This window comes from Nematostella vectensis, chromosome 9 (assembly GCF_932526225.1).
Source record: "Nematostella vectensis chromosome 9, jaNemVect1.1, whole genome shotgun sequence".
NCBI classification, from domain to species: Eukaryota; Metazoa; Cnidaria; class Anthozoa; order Actiniaria; family Edwardsiidae; genus Nematostella; species Nematostella vectensis.
Genome location: NC_064042.1, coordinates 7,908,692 through 7,925,896, shown reverse-complemented (window position 1 = coordinate 7,925,896; position 17,205 = coordinate 7,908,692). Strand labels below are relative to the sequence as shown.

Genomic DNA, 17,205 nt, shown 5'->3' with positions numbered 1-17,205 from the left:
TATATGGCACGATTTAGACGGAACCTCTATACGCCTGTTCGATGCAAATAATTTCATATCTATTCTGATGCGCAATCTTTGTATCTAGGTGGGGTATACTCACCTAGCGCTCAGGAGGTCGAATTAAATGTCAATATTATTCACGAAAGTGTCGCTATATGAATCAAGTGAGCTTTGGTGCTGTGTTGTAGGTCAAGGAAATGTTAGAAGGTCAAAAGAAGAGAAACATAAAGATTTTAAATCAAATAATAAAATGCATTCTAATAAATTTTAATTCTGTAAGTACAATAAAATACGTTATGATCATCAATTGTAGTGATCAGTTTTCTCTTTTAAATACTTTGGTTTGAAATTCTTCGAATCTGTTTCTCCGGCTTCAATCATCTTTCTCATTGCTGTCGCCTCTTTTACTCCCTCCCAGTAGTTGACACTTTTATTTACTCCTTTCTTTTTCTCAATGGACATTTTAGGCTCTGGGCAGGCTAGATGCTCAGCCTTCGCGACCCTTAGGGGAGGGGGCGGGATTTTCTCTGGATTTAATTGGTGCGCCCGCAATGCCTCTTGTCGTTCATGGATGCGGTCGCACACATGACATTCAAATCCTGCGTACATACGGTGTCCAAAATTGACTTTGTCCCAGTCTCCTAGAATTCTCCACGGTCGAGTTTCCAGAGCATTTAATAGAAACTTGTTTGTTATCTTCCCACTCTGTTTATACTCCAAATACTTCTCATACTCTTGGTCATTTGCGTCCAAATCTTTAATAAATTTTGCTAGCTCTTTTGGGCTCTTGAAATCGTTCACGAAAATTCCCGTTTTGTTGTTCGGCATCCAATCCCGAGCTTTAGGAGAGCCCATATAGATCGGCACCGAGCCAACTTCGATTGGCCTAAACAACTTTTCTGTCATGTAATCTTGGCAAATTGCATTTTCAAACGCGATGTGGAATTTGTACTGCGCGAGGAAATCGTAGAAGGCGGGGCTGTGCAATTTAAGGAACCCGTCGATTTCCTCAGGCATTTGTTTGTTGTTTAAACAAGGGCCATAGGAATCCACAGGAATGTGTTTCATGAGCTCATGCACGTACGCTTCGCGGTCCGAGGGTGTGTAGCAGTCTCTTTGCACGTACACTATTGCGGCGAACCCTTTTTCCTTTTTGAGCCTAAAAAAATAAATAAAATATTCATATTTCACACACACACACACACACACAAAATAATTACAAAGGAATCACGTATAAACGCTTCAGCGACCTAGACATCAGAACCAAAGTGCGAAATGCGCCCCAGACCATTGTCTGCAGCCCCTCCCTCTACCACACTCCAGCCATTACCCTTCAGCCACCCATCCCCCATTTCGCTTCTGAGGGCCCTGCTAAGGCAAAATTAGGAGACAACTAGGTCCATTTCCATCTATCAGCTGGTATTCATCTTAAATCTGGCTTATTGGTACAGATTGAAGAAAGAAACCAACCAACCTGTTTTTCTCACTGACAGGAATGGCCTGGGTGGAGGTCCAGTCTCTTGCGTCCCGGATGAACTGGGATGAGAGGGGGTAGTCTGATTCACGGCGAAATGTTGCAGTATGGTTAAACATCCTAGAGTGGTGAAAATAATTAATATAATAATATAGTTTCTTCCAACCATTGCAACAACTACAAGTATGGTTCCAGCATATTTCAATGTAGAAAATTGACTTTGTAGTATTACTTAGTGGCTCTGGCTCTATTAATGAAATTATGAGTATAAATTTCAAGCTGATGCAATCTAAGTGTTGAGAGGACAAAACTGCTAAGGGTATCCTGGTAGTCTTAGCCAGGGGATATCACTGACAATTAGTATTGATCAGTGTCACACTCGGTTGCCCCAAGATGCTCTGCATCTCTCTCTAGTTGTTATGGCTACCTGAGTGCATCTTCATGCGTCAGCATCCAGTTGTTTTTGGGTGACTCCTCATGGAACAGAGCCCACTCATGCCAGGGAACCCTTGGAAGAGGCAGGTCATCGGCACGGAGGTCTGTCCCGTAAAACATCATGGCGCGAGTAGACGGATCATCCTTCAACTTTCTCTCAATTGTTGTAATACAGCCCCCCTTTTTGCAGTAAATCTCATGACTTGTTTGCGATTTGTCGTGTGGGAAGATATGTTCCGTCCACCATAGTATGATGGGTTTTGTTCCCTTGGGCACAAGGGGGGAGTTGTCAGTCAACGGTATGGCAAGGGGGGAGTTGTCAGTCAACGGCACGGCATATTTTGCTTTGTTGTGATTGATATCAGAGTTTCCTTCATGTTGGTTTTTGTCACTTATGTGGCAGTAGCCATCTTGGGAGCAGGGTTTTTGAGGGGGTGGCATATCAGCAAGCAATCCCCTGAAATCTGTAAACCAGTTTAAATCAAAAGAGGAAATAGAAAAAAATTGGATTACATGGTTTAATAAAGGGGATGGCTATTTTTTCGACAATATACAATACAATAAAATTTATTTGCGAGGGTATACATAAAGACTGTTTAAAGTTTTCTAACTTATGGCTCTAGAAAGGCTGATTATTCATATAAATCCCTCTCCCCTCCCCCCAACAGAATTTAAAGAAAATGATTAAAACTTGGACTGCATTAGTGAATATTTGTCTCATGCAATTCCAAATATCTAAAGTAAGTTATGGTTAATTTTTCTTAGAAATGATGATTATTCATTGTTAATGCTGCCATTGATTGATTGATTTCAACTTTGATACCAATCGATTTGATCGGCTGTCAATCATTCTTGTGATTTTTGTTATAGATTGGCGAATACTTAACAATTATACCATTTCCATTGAGGTGGATAGTGTCAAAATATCTACAGAGAGCCAAGGCTCGAGGTTAGCCTGCTAGCAGGCTAATTATTGTGGCTAGCTATTATCGTGGAGAAACCCCTCTCTGTTTAGGGATAGGGTGCCATCTTCTATTTAAGCCGCGTGGTTCCTGGGGGTGAGTGCAAAAACTATGGCGCCCGGTCACCGAACCGATAGGGTTTTCCGCAATAATAACACCAAGTACCACCTGCAAAAAGGCTAGCTCAAGGTACATATTTTTAAAGGCATTAGCTGTCGAAATGGAAATGGTATAATTGTTTTAGATTGTTTTAGTATATAAAACAAGCTTTAGTGCAATTTTCATTTTGGAAACACTTGCAAATCGGCTGTTACACCCCCCATTTTGTTTGATTTCGGGGGAAAGAAAAATATCCACCTCCTAGGAGGTGTATATTGCATTTCATCCCGAGTTTCTCAACCAATCAAATCGCTTGTTCTTGCGAGGTTCCCGGTTTTTATATATACTAACAATCATCAAAATTTCCATTGAATGATACTGACTTTTTATCAGTTTTTATATTGCTCAATTTTCAGTGGTCATCATTAAAAATAATAAGTTTTAATCTCTAAAACTATGTAGAACATCTAATGATATTTATATGTCATTTCTCAAAATGGGCGCCTAAAATTCAAAACAAATGATACGTGTAAAAACACTCACCAATACTAATAGCACTTAAAGCTGCCAAGATAGCAATACAAACAGTGGAAGAGAACATCACAGCCTTTGTGAACTTGAAGTATTGACACAAATGTAGTCGTGTAATCTGTCCAAATCAAAAAATAGAGAAATGGATAAGAAGAGCAATTAGCTGTGTTAGAAAAGCAATCGACAGGACTTAAGCTTACTTACTTGACTTTCTACTTAGGTACAGCTGTTTCTACATCTAATTTCGCGTATATTAATAATACCTGGTTTTCCTTATTCTTCCTTGTGCAACTTTATAAATCTATTTCAAATCTTTTGCAAAACAAAAGAAAATAAATAAAATACGACAAAACAAGGAGGGAAGAAACGCGTGCCTGCGGTGCACTACAACACTTCAGCGGTCAACCCCATTGGACATCCGGGGAACTCAGCCCCAAAGTAGACAAAAAAACCAAGATGGAGGAAATCGGAATTATACAACCACAGGTCAGAAAAGACGGTTTTTACTGTAGATAATTGAGATTTGATTCTTTTTGGTTGATATTGGTTGTTGCCTGGTATATTTAGTATCTTTTCTGAGAGTTTTTTTCTAAACAAATCCTGAATACTACCAATTTGACAGCTTTGTAATGGCATGACAAGGTCGTTTTTGCCGAGTCACGTTCGGTGAACCCAAAATGCCGGTTTTTCTTATTTTAATTTCGACAGATTCAGGCTTGTAGCTGCTCTTGGATTTAGAACATGCTATATTTTTATGAGTTTTTCTTTTTGGGGGTAACACGTGTTTACGATGACCACTGGACTGGGAAATATTGTGCCACTAACATCGTCTTTCATATTTCAATTCAATGTTTTACCAGATTTTACTTTTTCGTAAAATTCGTCTCCACGAGTTACTCTTCATCATTATCGATATTTTGAATAGATTATGTGTTTTAAACAAATCACACTGCTCTTTCACTCTTTTCAGGCCCCTCAGCAGTTTAGCCCAAGACGGACACAATTACTTTGGACACTTTTAAAATAAATTTTGATAATTCTTATTTGCAAAGGAAATTAAGTAAAAGCTTCCGGACAGACTAATAAAACACCGTTTTAAAGAAATCAAATCTCACATCGGGGCCTTTCTTATCAGGAATTATTCATGTTACAACTTCTTCCACGAAGAGTTAAGAAATATAAAACAGCAGAGCTGTACAAGGAATTTCATGATTACTGAGTTGAAAATGATGTTTGTACACACAAGGCAATATCATAGAACTGCTTAAAATTTGTTGATTTCTAGGTATTAAATTAAATTGGCAATGAAATTAAAAAACAACACATTTCAAATGCCAGTACAGCAAGAGTGATGGCTTACCTTTGAAACATGCCTTTTATGCCAAAGGCTATTCTGTGATGCTTTATTTATTTATTTCCTGTTTTAATAAAGATTATGAGCATTTTGCGATTTTAGCACAATAAAATCAAGCAAAAATAGCCAACAAAACAACAAGTAATGATTATCATAGCAAAGGGTAAGACTCTACTAATTCAATATTCGAAAACAAACAAAAACATAGACAAAGTGTATCCATAAAATTTTTAAATGGTTTCATCCAATGAATTTAAATGGTTTCATCCAATGAATTTAAATGGTTTCATCCAATGAATTTAAATGGTTTCATCCAATGAATTTAAATGGTGTCATCCAATGAATTTAAATGGTTTCATCCAATGAATTTGAATGGTTTCATCCAATGAATTTAAATGGTTTCATCCAATGAATTTAAATGGTTTCATCCAATGAATTTAAATGGTTTCATCCAATGAATTTTCAGGAGGATAAGAGTACCAGCAGTAGACCAACCACCGCCGGGACCATCAGTTCTCTGTGTAGCCCTGTAGACCCGGAGATGGATGACCTCTACATCACATACAAGAAGCTGGAAAAACAGCTGGAGTTCCTGGAAGTCCAGGAAGAGTACATCAAAGATGAACAGAAAAACCTGAAGAAGGAGCTGCTGCATGCTCAAGAGGAGGTCAAGAGAATCCAGTCAGTTCCACTAGTGATTGGGCAGTTCCTGGAAGCTGTTGACCAGAACACTGGTATTGTTGCTTCCACAACTGGTAAGCTCTTTATGCCTTTTCCTTTAGAATCACTACAGGTTTAGGTTTTCACACTCTAACCTATTACCTATTACAGCCTGAATTTAAGTAACTAAAGTAATATACCCAAAAGTTACCCATGGTAGCCTTAACTTACCATAGTATGCCCAGATGTTACCCAAGACCACATGACCTTGATATACCTAAATCTTACCAATCATCACCTGACCTTGATGTACCTAAATCTTACCCATGATATCCTGAACTCAATATTCCAAAACGTTGTTGGCTCACTTGCTTTTCTAAGATTATGTAATCTGTGTGAATTAAGGCAGTGGGTATGCTGTTACCTTAGTACATAGTTATAATGGGTATCATACGGTACTCACTTTTTTTATCAGCCATTGGATTTTCTGACCTGTGGACTCACTGTTGTTTTCTTGATACACAACACAGTTATTTAGAAATGAATTTATATTACTCTCAGCACATGTAGTAGCTAGGATCAATATACACCTATTTCAATAAATGTTGTCAGTGCAAATGGCAAATGGCTGTTATAAGACCAATCACTCCTTATGGGTATAATTTTTTGTAATAATAAAGATGATAAGTAGTATAATCGCAGAAATTATCTACATCTTCCTTCAGTCAGTAGAAGTTTGACAAGTTTCAAGGTATTTTTTAATAGAAGAACTGCCATTTGACAATTGCCATTTGCCGTTTGCACTGACAACATTTATTGAAATAGGTGTTTGTATGTATACTGTATGTCAGGCTAGCGTTAACTTTTGTTCTGATATGTTAGGTACTCATGATTGTTTTACTGATTGCAGGCTCCAACTATTATGTCAGAATCCTCTCAACCATAGATAAAGAGCTTCTAAAACCCAGTGCTTCAGTAGCACTACACAAGCACTCAAACGCCCTCGTTGACATCCTCCCTCCTGAAGCTGATAGTAGTATAGCCATGCTTACAAATGAAGAGAAGCCCAACGTCTCGTACGCTGAGATTGGAGGCATGGATATACAAAAGCAAGAGATCAGAGAAGCAGTAGAGTTACCTCTTACTCACTTTGAGCTCTATAAACAAATTGGCATTGATCCGCCTAGAGGTGTTCTCCTGTATGGCCCCCCTGGCTGCGGCAAGACTATGCTGGCCAAGGCAGTCGCGCACCACACAACAGCAGCATTCATACGAGTTGTTGGCTCAGAGTTTGTCCAGAAATACTTGGGAGAAGGCCCTCGTATGGTCAGGGATGTATTTAGGTTAGCCAAGGAAAATGCGCCTGCTATCATTTTCATTGATGAGATTGATGCCATAGCAACCAAGAGATTTGATGCGCAGACTGGGGGTAAGGATTTATTGCATAAAATGAGTGATGTGTTCTTTTCTTTGTAAACAGTAACTTTTTTGGTCTCCCATATTTGTTCATATTTGATTTTATGAAAAATAATCTAGGTATATTTTATGGATCATTGTTTTACAAATTATTTTTCATGAAACATTAAAGACAAAGAAATCATCCCTATCCTTTTAAACACTTCAAATTAAGATAACCGTATAGAATGGTATAAAACCCTGAAGAAGAAGCCTTATTAGTATAAATATGGTAACATTTTTGTGTGTAAATGGTATGTAATGTTCTTGGTTGTTATCAACAGCTGACAGAGAGGTACAGAGGATCCTTCTGGAATTACTCAACCAAATGGATGGATTTGATCAGAATGTTAATGTTAAGGTATGAAAGCACTCAATAAGTTCACTAATAGGATTGAGCTACTGTATTTCCAACCAATTACATAGTTCCCGCTTAGACCCAAATCCAATTTTTTTTGATAATACTGGCTGTCCTTAAAGTCACTTTTAGGAAAAAGCTTTTGGGCTGGTTAAAGGCTTGACAAAAAACCCATTGCATTTTATTGATAGGTTGAGATAATTGATTGACATTGCTGAATTGCCAATGAAAAGTTTTGGATCCAAAAGCCAAGCAACAATCTAAGGCTGTAAAGCTCCTATATGGGTTGCATAGCACCATTTGTAAATGTCAAGCCATAGTTTTTATGGATTGTTTACAGGTTATCATGGCAACAAACAGACAAGATACACTGGACCCTGCCCTGTTACGACCTGGCCGGTTGGATCGTAAGATAGAGTTCCCTCTGCCTGACCGCCGACAGAAGCGACTTATTTTCTCGACCATAACAAATAAGATGAACCTATCAGAAGAGGTTGACCTAGAGGATTGTATCCTTATTCATCTATACTTTTAAGCCATTGACCCCACAACCGGACTGTACTCCCCCCCCCCCCCCCCCCCCCCCACTACAAAGAAAGAAAGAAATTTATTATTAAATACTCTACTGGACTGTTCTTCCCCCCCCCCCCCCCTCCAAAAAAAGAAAAGAAATTAAAGATGAAATACTCATATACATGTACAGCTGAAGTCTATTTTGATAAGACCTCCTTTAAATATGTAAAAATATTAAGTACCCCCCTTGCAAATTGAAAAATTCAAGTATTTATGGTATAGGATTCTGTCAAATCAACACTATGCATAAGAAATTCCTTGACAGAATTGCAGATGTGGCACGACCAGACAAGATTAGTGGTGCAGACATTAATGCTGTCTGCCAAGAGGTATGCAAGGCTGAGCAACTATCTTTATTTACCCTTTAGCCTGGATCACACTAGCAACAGCACCAGTTGTGGTTTGATTCCAGGGGAGGCTTATGAGGCTTGTTATACAGACTAGTGACAGCATCAGCTATTGTGGTCTGATTCAAGTGTTTTATAAGGCATGATCTTGAAACATTAGTGACAGCATAATTTGTTGTGGTGGAATTTATGGATTTTAAATGTGGTGATAGGCAAATAAAGTAAAATGTCCCTACTACCCTTGCTGTAGTGTGCTTTATAACACCTGTGTTATTTTCAGGCTGGTATGCAGGCAGTGCGGGAAAACAGATACATTATCCTGGCAAAGGACTTTGAGAAAGGATATAAAAACAACGTCAAGAAAGACGAACAAGAACATGAGTTCTACAAATAATCTCCTGCCCTACACTCAGTTTCCTCCATCGATATGCCTAATATTGTAAACAGTCTTGTTGTGTGAATAAATGTGCAGCGTTCTTCTGAGTGTGGGGATTATAGTAAATCATTGCCTAGGTTTTAACCAATGCTTGTTACGACTAGGTGTACAGTATCTAGTCTACTGCACAGCAGTTAATGCCATTGCGCCCCCACATCTACCTGCTTGAAACCTTCACTGACACCCTCCCCCTTTCAGTCTACTTCAAGTTAATTTACAAAATACACTACCAAGGTGCAAATTTGTTTACATCAAATAAAACACCAAAGGCTCTATTGGACTTATAATGCATTAATCTATATATTACTTTTGATATATACACACATATTTACAGTAATGGGAACCTTCGTACACTCTATATTAAAGGCCTCATGTTAGCACTAACGTATGGTGTCAAATAAAAAAAAACAAAGACAACTGGACTTTCATATCCATTCTATAAATACATGTTAGATGGCTAGAATATGGGAAGACTTTGGTATAAACCTTCAGTTATCCGATTCACTCTCATCTGTGGAGTTCTGTTCACTTTCTTCGCTTGCCTCCCTTATGTCCTCTACTGATTTCTCCTTTTCCAAAACTCCACCCCTCCCCTGCCACTTGCTCCTCTGGAATGCCATGATGCAGTGCAAGTTGCTGCCCACCTTCTTGGTGTTGCGCTCCTGGATGCCTTTGTGCAGCTGTCGTATATTCATGTGGTATGGGTTTTCACAGTTCAAGTCTGTATCAATGTCAATCCATCTAAGGAAATAATAACAAAACATTTATAGGTATATTAAGTAAATGCAAACATAAGCAGGGTCCATGATCTTTCCCTCATCAGGGGCAGGGTTTTTTCCAATACTTGCCCCAATTACAGGGTGTTTTTAAGAGTTGTGTCATGTTGACATGCACTTGTGTTTACAGTTGTCATGCCCACACTTCTGTTGCGCTTATATTCACCTGACTCATTGTTATGGCGCTGTCTATGGGGCTTCACTCCCCTTGTGTACCCTCCTGAGTATACCCCTGTTTTGGTGCTGGTACTCCCCTTGTGTACCCCCCTCAGTATACCCCTGTTTTGGTGCTGTTACTCCCCTTGTGTACCCCCCTGAGTATACCCCTGTTTTGGTGCTGGTACTCTACTTCCCTTGTGTACCCCCCTCAGTTTACCCCTGTTTTGGTGCTGGTACTCCCCTTGTGTACCCCCCTGAGTATACCCCTGTTTTGGTGCTGGTACTCTACTTCCCTGGTGTACCCCCCTGAGTATACCCCTGTTTTGGTGCTAGTGCTCTACTTCCTTTGTGTACCCCCCTGAGTATACCCCTGTTTTGGTGCTGGTGCTCTACTTCCCTTCTGTACCCCCCTGAGTATACCCCTGTTTTGGTGCTGGTGCTCTACTTCCCTTCTGTACCCCCCTGAGTATACCCCTGTTTTGGTGCTGGTGCTCCCCTTGTGTACCCCCCTGAGTATAACCCTGTTTTGGTGCTGGTACTCTACTTCCCTTGTGAACCCCCCTCAGTATACCCCTGTTTTGGTGCTGGTGCTCTACTTCCCTTGTGTACCCCCCTGAGTATACCCCTGTTTTGGTGCTGGTACTCCCCTTGTGTACCCCCCTGAGTATACTCCTGTTTTGGTGCTGGTACTCTACTTCCCTTGTGTACCCCCCTGAGTATACCCCTGTTTTGGTGCTGGTACTCCCCTTGTGTACCCCCCTGAGTATACCCCTGTTTTGGTGCTGGTACTCCCCTTGTGTACCCCCCTGAGTATACCCCTGTTTTAATGCTGGTACTCTACTTCCCTGGTGTACCCCCCTGAGTATACCCCTGTTTTGGTGCTGGTACTCTCCTTGTGTACCCCCCTCAGTATACCCCTGTTTTGGTGCTGGTACTCCCCTTGTGTACCCCCCTGAGTATACCCCTGTTTTGGTGCTGGTGCTCTACTTCCCTTGTGTACCCCCCTCAGTATACCCCTGTTTTGGTGCTGGTACTCTACTTCCCTTGTGTACCCCCCTCAGTATACCCCTGTTTTGGTGCTGGTGCTCTACTTCCCTGGGAACCCCCATTGTATTGTGCATGCCCCTGATCTTGTACACCACCCTGTGCTGATGCTTTCAACAGTGCTCATACCTCTTGCAGTGGATGGCAGAATGCTTGGAGCTTGGGTCACCTATTAGTATCCATGTGATCACCTCATTTGCAGCAAGGCTCAATCTAAATTGGAAATACAACACTCAAAAATGAGTGGCCAAAAGGGACTTCCAAGGCATTTTCTTCTGTATTTTAGATGATTCATACATATACTGTATTTTTGGCTGCTAGAGGGGGGGGGGGGGGGCGGGCCCCCTAGGCCACCCCCCTGGCTACGCCCCTGAAAATGAGCATAACTCTAAGGTAAGAGGGGAAAAACTACCCATAATCGTTTGAATCCTTGGTGCTTTTAACTTTTGCACACACAGATTTACTCCAATTCACACTGATATATTGATTTTTGCATATTGTAACTTTTAAGTTACACTTAAAAGTGCAAAACAAAATTGAAGGCATTTGTCATTGGCATGGCACAACTCTAAAGGTTGAGGATTGCAAATAACATCATCTTGTATTTGAAATAAACAATAGTACAGTACCCATACAAAAAAATGTACAGTACTCATACCTACCAATCTTGATAATAATAAAATTGGTATAAAAACATATATTTGCAGTACCTGTAGGCTTCCAGTGACGTTTTGGGTGTGTCCTCATAGCCAATGGGACAAAAGTAATGATTATGGCAGTGATATATGTAAGCAGTATCAGAGCCTCGGAGACCATCCTTTAACTTGATCAATGCCTCATCTCCAGTAGTTCCAATAGTGCGACCACGCCCTTTTGGCTTATAAAGATAATACGCCCTTCCACGAACATTGAAGTGTTCACAGAGCTTGCGAAACCACCTGATATTTGGGAACAAGAGAAAAGCTATATTGACTCAAAGATATAAATGGGGCTTGAAAATACTTTTTTTACAGGGACCATGTCTCCTTAAAATTGAGTCATGTTACAAAACACAGCAGTAGGGGCAGATAGCTCAGTTGTAATTATGGGGTTCACTTTTTAAGCCAAGAGGCTCTTTGTTTCGTGTCAGGTAAGATGGGAAGTTTTTTTAGCTCTTAGATATAAATGGGGCTTGAAAATACTTTTTTTACAGGGACCATGTCTCCTTAAAATTGAGTCATGTTACAAAACACAGCAGCAGGGGCCCATAGCTCAGTTGTAATTATGGGGTTCACTTTTTAAGCCAAGAGGCTCTTTGTTTCGTGTCAGGTAAGATGGGGAGTTTTTTTAGCTCTTAGACTTTTCTTACTAGATTTAAATCCCAGTTCTCGCTCTCAACCAAACATTTTGGTTTGGAAGGATTCTTTGATGTCACCTTACCTCATAAGTGTAGCATTCCCGGTGAAAGGCCCAAATCGAATCTCACCAAATGGAGGCTTGAATCCAAGAATTGTCATGACTTCTTCTTGTGATATCGGCCTAAGGCTTAAAATATCAGACTTTTAGTTGTCAACTAATGGTTTTCATGGTGCTGAGTGAGGTGTCAGGGCCTCAGCAAGTCTTGGATTAAATCATTGCTACCCCTAAATTTGCATTTGCCTGACTCGTGCATTAAACATACTTTCCAGATCCAAGAGTACTGAAGATAAAATTCCAACAGGACACGAGTGATGATATTCCACATGACTTTTTATACTGAGGCCGACTCATGCAATACCTGAAAGAAAATAGAAACTTTGTCTAAAATATATAACAAACTATTCAATTTCATGCACCCTCTTTGGCCAAAGTTGATCTTTGCTTGAAGGGTCAGCTAAAAATACCCTTTGCCATATCAGGGACAGTGGAGCATATTGAAAAGTGGGGGGCTGACAATTGAAAACTGTTTCAAGTCTTTCTTTTTTGAATTGTTATCTTTTTTCTCTTTAGCGCAAAAGTATTGGGGCCGCCTATGATATCTATGACACACATCCAGCCCCCCCCCCCTCCCAACCACCACCATCTGTAAAGCCTGGATATGCACCTGAATCTGACTTACCATCGTCTGAGATCCAACACCTTTCTCTCTGCCATCCCTTCTGGTGTGACAATCATAACATCACTCTTGTATCTCTCAATGCTCTTTGCATCCTCAACCCTATCATGTGACCCTCCCATCTTGCTAGATTTGGATATAAACTGCTTGGGTATTTTCTTCTTCTTTTTTGGAACTGTGAACCCATCCAAGCTAATCTCCCAAGCACAAGATTTAGAAGACAATCTCTTACTATCATTTGTACTTTTCTCCTCAGAGCTGTACCGTACAACGTTCTCTTTAGTAGGTTTTGACAGCTGTGATTTATTTCGAGCGAGATCTAACTGTTCTTCCTGTTTTTCATCGGTTGATTTATAGCTTTCATAACTTTCAGGGTCGTTTTTTACTTCTGAACTCCAATATGATCCCATGTTTATGTTTACCAGTACCAGGAGATCGATGTGTAAAAAAACTTCGCGCCAAAAACGTCAGTTGCACGGTTAGGCAGGAAACTTCACCAAACCCTAGTTTCTTAAACGCATGTTTGTTGGTCAACTTGCATCCACAGAGTGCTAACAAACCAGACAAATAAAGATCCAGACACTAATGTTTGGTGACATTAGGTACTCAACCAGAATCTTGTAAAATTTTTATTTGGTAAAAAAGAGAGGTACTGGACATAGTTACCACAGGATGCCCGCCACAATGAACAACATACTTCTTTATTTATGAATAATAAAAAAGATAGGACATTATATATGAACGGTGAAAAAAAATATGCATCTTAGTAGATAGGCATATAAAAATATTATCATTTTTTCCATGTTTCATTTTGTTTGCAATTTAGCGAATACCTTTGCTTTTGAGGGAACGCCTGGAAATTTTGACTGTTATGTTTTTATTTTTCACACATCATCGCCTTGGTGAGAAGAAAGGTGAAAATTCCGTGAATTTTCAATTATGTGTAATTAATGAATGCATGGCTCTTAACGACCCACATATCGCTAATCTAAGCATTCATAGATTAAAAGTTTCTGTAGAGACCCAAGCCCTGAAAATTGGCAGCTTGAATTTTCTGGAACGGCAATATAATAACTCAGCAGGGTGCTCTTCGACGGAATAGATTAGTTGTGTCGCAAATAAGTTTGTCGAAGTCATACATACTTTAAATAGCGAAAGGTAAAGAAATCTTTTCTAGCAATACTTCACGACTTTTAAAATGACCGCCGGAGCAGTAGCGTGGCAAAGGTTTACATATCCCGGTGGAGATATTTACGAAGGAGAGTGGAGCGAAGAAGGGAGAAAACACGGCTATGGAATGTTAGTCATGACCGATGGAACAAAATTTGTCGGCAAATTTATGCTAGGTCTTTGCCAAGGACCTGGTTTATTAAAATTTCCTGACGGGTCCTCGTACGCCGGGGAGTTCAGCGAAGGAAAATACAATGGTTATGGTACGTTTACTCGAAGTGATGGTATGAAGTTTGAAGGCGAATTCAAGCAAGGAAGCATCGAGGGCATGGGACTGATTACTTTCCCCAATGGTACTCACGGGACCCCACGACAGGAAGGCGAATTCAGTGGAAACGAACTGTTGTTTCGCACGAATGCTACAGAGGATGTCAACAAAGCCAGAGCATCTGCGGCCGAGGCAGCGGACATTGCGAAAAATATTGTCCTGAAGACGGATTGGGGAAAAGGGCGCAAGTGATTTTCTTGGGACAAACTATAGACTGATGTATCGTTACAATGATACCCATAATACTTTTTATTCCTGCTGCCCAACCAATGATATTAACCTTATACACTCAAGATTTATCACAAGAACATCTAAGACATGTCATAGGGATTTCAATAAAATGAAAAAGTCATACTCTTTATAGCTTTTCATTACTAGTTTTCTCTTTTAAACTGCATAATAAATGTTAACTATTGATTCTGTGGTTGAATTATTGCAATAAAACTGTTCATACTACATCATACCTGCCCGCCTGCTCTGTTTAGGGCTGCCGGAAAAGTGCAGAGTCTCAGGAGTGCGTAGTGACGAGTGGAGTGATATAGGGATCCAGCTAGACCTTTGTTTCAGGGATATTGTTGTAATAATGGTAATAATCTGTTCTTCAAATGCTTGCAAACTACCTTCGTATTATTTAGTAGTTGTTTTGAGATGATTTCTTTTGTGAGTCACAGCCTGAAGAAATCCATTATTATGTCCCTGGGATTATTTCAGCTGAATCTCCATATTGCTCAGCACCACACTACACACTCCTGTGAATCCACATTTAACTGACAACCACTGTTAAGCCTAGATTCCCCCTGTTTAGTCTAGTCTCACAGTTTTGTATCAAATCTACCTGCCAGATTTCAGTTAAAGCTCTGGTGTAGATAAGTTCTTTATGTTTCTGACCGGAAGTCAAAAAGAAATAAAAAAATAAAAAGAAGAATAAAGAACAGAAACCTATCTGCTGTGAACAGTGGTATAACTAGAAAGACTACAGGCTAGCTGTAGAAAAACTAGATGGTCTTTGAAGGCGTGGTGTAGACAAGGTATGAATCAAAACAAGGCTGAAAAGGTATGTTAAACGCCTCTGTGAAACAGAGTAGCTGCGCTGACATTTCAAGCATTAGCCCTTTGTCGGAGCATAAAAATGGCTCTGCACTGAAACATCAGTGCAACTACACTGTTTCACAGAGATGTTTAACATACCTTTTCAACCTTGTGTTGATTTATACAGCTGGGAAAAGGTCTCATGTCAGTACATGTACTAACTGTTGCATTTGGTTTAAATTTGATAAACCTCAAATAACTTTATTTATCTGTTCACAAATTGCAATTGAATAGTGGACCTTCACTGCATCCTGCACAGCATTCATACCAACAACCGTTTCTGCAAACTCATCATAATCCACAAAATCTGCTATGATGATGTTAAAAGTGTGAGCATTGCTCAAAGCCACACTCTTGAGCCAGCTTGTGATACCTTGAGTCGCCTTCAAAGCAAGAGTCGCCTTTAGACTACTAGTAAGATGAGCCAGTAACACTTTGGTGTTTGGTGAAAGAAGACCTTGTGCAATGTGGAAAGAACCTTTTGGAAGGCTGTGGCTTTCGGTTTCAGTGTTCAGGAAGTTGATTAATGTTGCAAGTTTTGAAGTATTGGCCCAAGGGGAATAAATGTCTGAGCCCGACCAGAACTCAGGGTTGTCTTCAATGACATCAGAGTAGTCATATGTGACAATGACATTCTTCCCCATGTCCCAGGCATCGTTCAATGTCATTTGGACTCCAATTTTTCCAGGAGGAAGAAGTCTGTCTCCAAATAGACCTTTGATTACCCCTGATAATTTTTGGTGGGCACTAGCATCCATATTATAGAAATGATTGAAATCTAAAATCACAACTTCCTTTGGGTGATCAGTAACAAATGCTTTGACAGGCTGGAGGAGGTTTCTTATCCGTCCACCATAGAGGCCATGAACTGTTTGAAAGTCCCCATTAGTGGGATTTAGAGCGACGCGCATATCAATATACCGACAACCACGGATAAGTTGTTGCCCAAGATCCAATTCTTGAGTTTTTGACCATCTATAAATGACCCATTTTGCCAGTTTACCAAATATTTTGACCAGTAATTTCATCCATTTCGGTTCAGATGGACTAAGATCGTTGTCGACGGAGACTGAAAATGAACAGGAGTCGTGTGTTCCGGGAATCACAAGCTCTTGAAGTGGACTCATTTGCTTGTGTTTTGGTAGTTTCTCCATCCACGATTCACCATCGAAGCTGGCCATCTTGAATCAAACCCTATCTAACACCTCACAAACAATCTAACACTGAAACGGTACGAAAGCCAACTACAACGTATTGTTGGCTATACTACGCTAGATTGGATCTGTAAGGGATGAGAAAAGGCAAGAACTCTCAACATGAGGTGATGGTCTCATGACCATCACCTTATATTTTGCTTTGGTATCGATTTCCCGACTCAGTTGCATTCTGGGATAGTATTTGTGGGTGGGTAAATGGGGGAGGGGCTGGGGCATTCAGCACAGGCAGCCCAAATAGCAGACTGCGAAAGCAGAGGTCTTAGGTGGGAGTAATACGAGCAGCAACAAGTCGTATATCTTTTGCGGCAGCATTGCGATGTTGTACGATTGACTACTGGTGAACCAACTTTTGACGCAGCATTTTTTGTTGTTGCGACTTTTTTTTTTTGGGGGGGGGGAGGGGGGGCTCAAGCGTGGCCTTTCTCTCGATTATGCTAAACCAGGGGCTCATAAGTAGGGGCAATCAACTCCCTCACATTCTTGTATTATATAGGTGTCACGGCGTTTCCTAGGATCAGGCTATTTTTAGACGCGCGGATTAGCAAATCAGATGCGACCTTAGTGCTTACGTTTTGGCTGAGCTCAACTGCAAGCGCAGTCTCAGACAAAAAGCTATGTTTTCTCTTCGGTACTTTGACTTTTGTTGCTCTCTTCTTCAATG

At 40.3% G+C, this 17,205-nt stretch overlaps 5 protein-coding genes across 7 annotated transcripts; 2 read left to right on the top strand and 3 right to left on the bottom strand.

Moving 5' to 3' along the window:
- Nucleotides 1-254: 254 nt before the first annotated feature.
- Nucleotides 255-3,879, bottom strand: LOC5515425 (alpha-(1,3)-fucosyltransferase 11). Of its 3 annotated transcripts, XM_032385152.2 has the most exons (6): nt 3,709-3,851; nt 3,517-3,622; nt 2,245-2,376; nt 1,905-2,214; nt 1,478-1,597; nt 255-1,162 (listed from the first exon to the last, which is right to left on the bottom strand). In XM_032385152.2, exons 2-6 carry the CDS (start codon nt 3,572-3,574, stop codon nt 307-309), a joined length of 1,476 nt encoding a protein of 491 aa, XP_032241043.1. In that variant the 5' UTR covers nt 3,575-3,622; nt 3,709-3,851; the 3' UTR covers nt 255-306. The 3 variants fall into 3 exon arrangements, with proteins under 3 accessions (XP_032241043.1, XP_032241042.1, XP_032241041.1); XM_032385151.2 differs by having other exon boundaries at nt 1,905-2,376; nt 3,768-3,879; XM_032385150.2 differs by having other exon boundaries at nt 1,905-2,376.
- Nucleotides 3,864-8,734, top strand: LOC5515426 (26S proteasome regulatory subunit 6B). Its single transcript, XM_001635494.3, has 7 exons — nt 3,864-3,990; nt 5,325-5,613; nt 6,429-6,947; nt 7,258-7,334; nt 7,672-7,840; nt 8,178-8,233; nt 8,532-8,734. The coding sequence occupies exons 1-7, from the start codon at nt 3,961-3,963 to the stop codon at nt 8,643-8,645; spliced, it is 1,254 nt and encodes a 417-aa protein (XP_001635544.1). The 5' UTR covers nt 3,864-3,960; the 3' UTR covers nt 8,646-8,734.
- On the bottom strand, nt 8,237-13,381 carry LOC5515478 (basic immunoglobulin-like variable motif-containing protein). Its single transcript, XM_001635554.3, has 6 exons — nt 12,744-13,381; nt 12,327-12,422; nt 12,086-12,190; nt 11,377-11,604; nt 10,796-10,879; nt 8,237-9,428 (listed from the first exon to the last, which is right to left on the bottom strand). Exons 1-6 carry the CDS (start codon nt 13,148-13,150, stop codon nt 9,176-9,178), a joined length of 1,173 nt encoding a protein of 390 aa, XP_001635604.3. The 5' UTR covers nt 13,151-13,381; the 3' UTR covers nt 8,237-9,175.
- A 305-nt stretch (nt 13,382-13,686) lies between these two features.
- On the top strand, nt 13,687-14,701 carry LOC5515427 (MORN repeat-containing protein 4). The gene has a single exon (XM_001635495.3). It carries the CDS (start codon nt 13,939-13,941, stop codon nt 14,428-14,430), a length of 492 nt encoding a protein of 163 aa, XP_001635545.1. The 5' UTR covers nt 13,687-13,938; the 3' UTR covers nt 14,431-14,701.
- Nucleotides 14,473-16,706, bottom strand: LOC5515428 (PI-PLC X domain-containing protein 2). The gene has a single exon (XM_001635555.3). It carries the CDS (start codon nt 16,506-16,508, stop codon nt 15,519-15,521), a length of 990 nt encoding a protein of 329 aa, XP_001635605.2. The 5' UTR covers nt 16,509-16,706; the 3' UTR covers nt 14,473-15,518.
- Between the last annotated feature and the right edge of the window lie 499 nt (nt 16,707-17,205).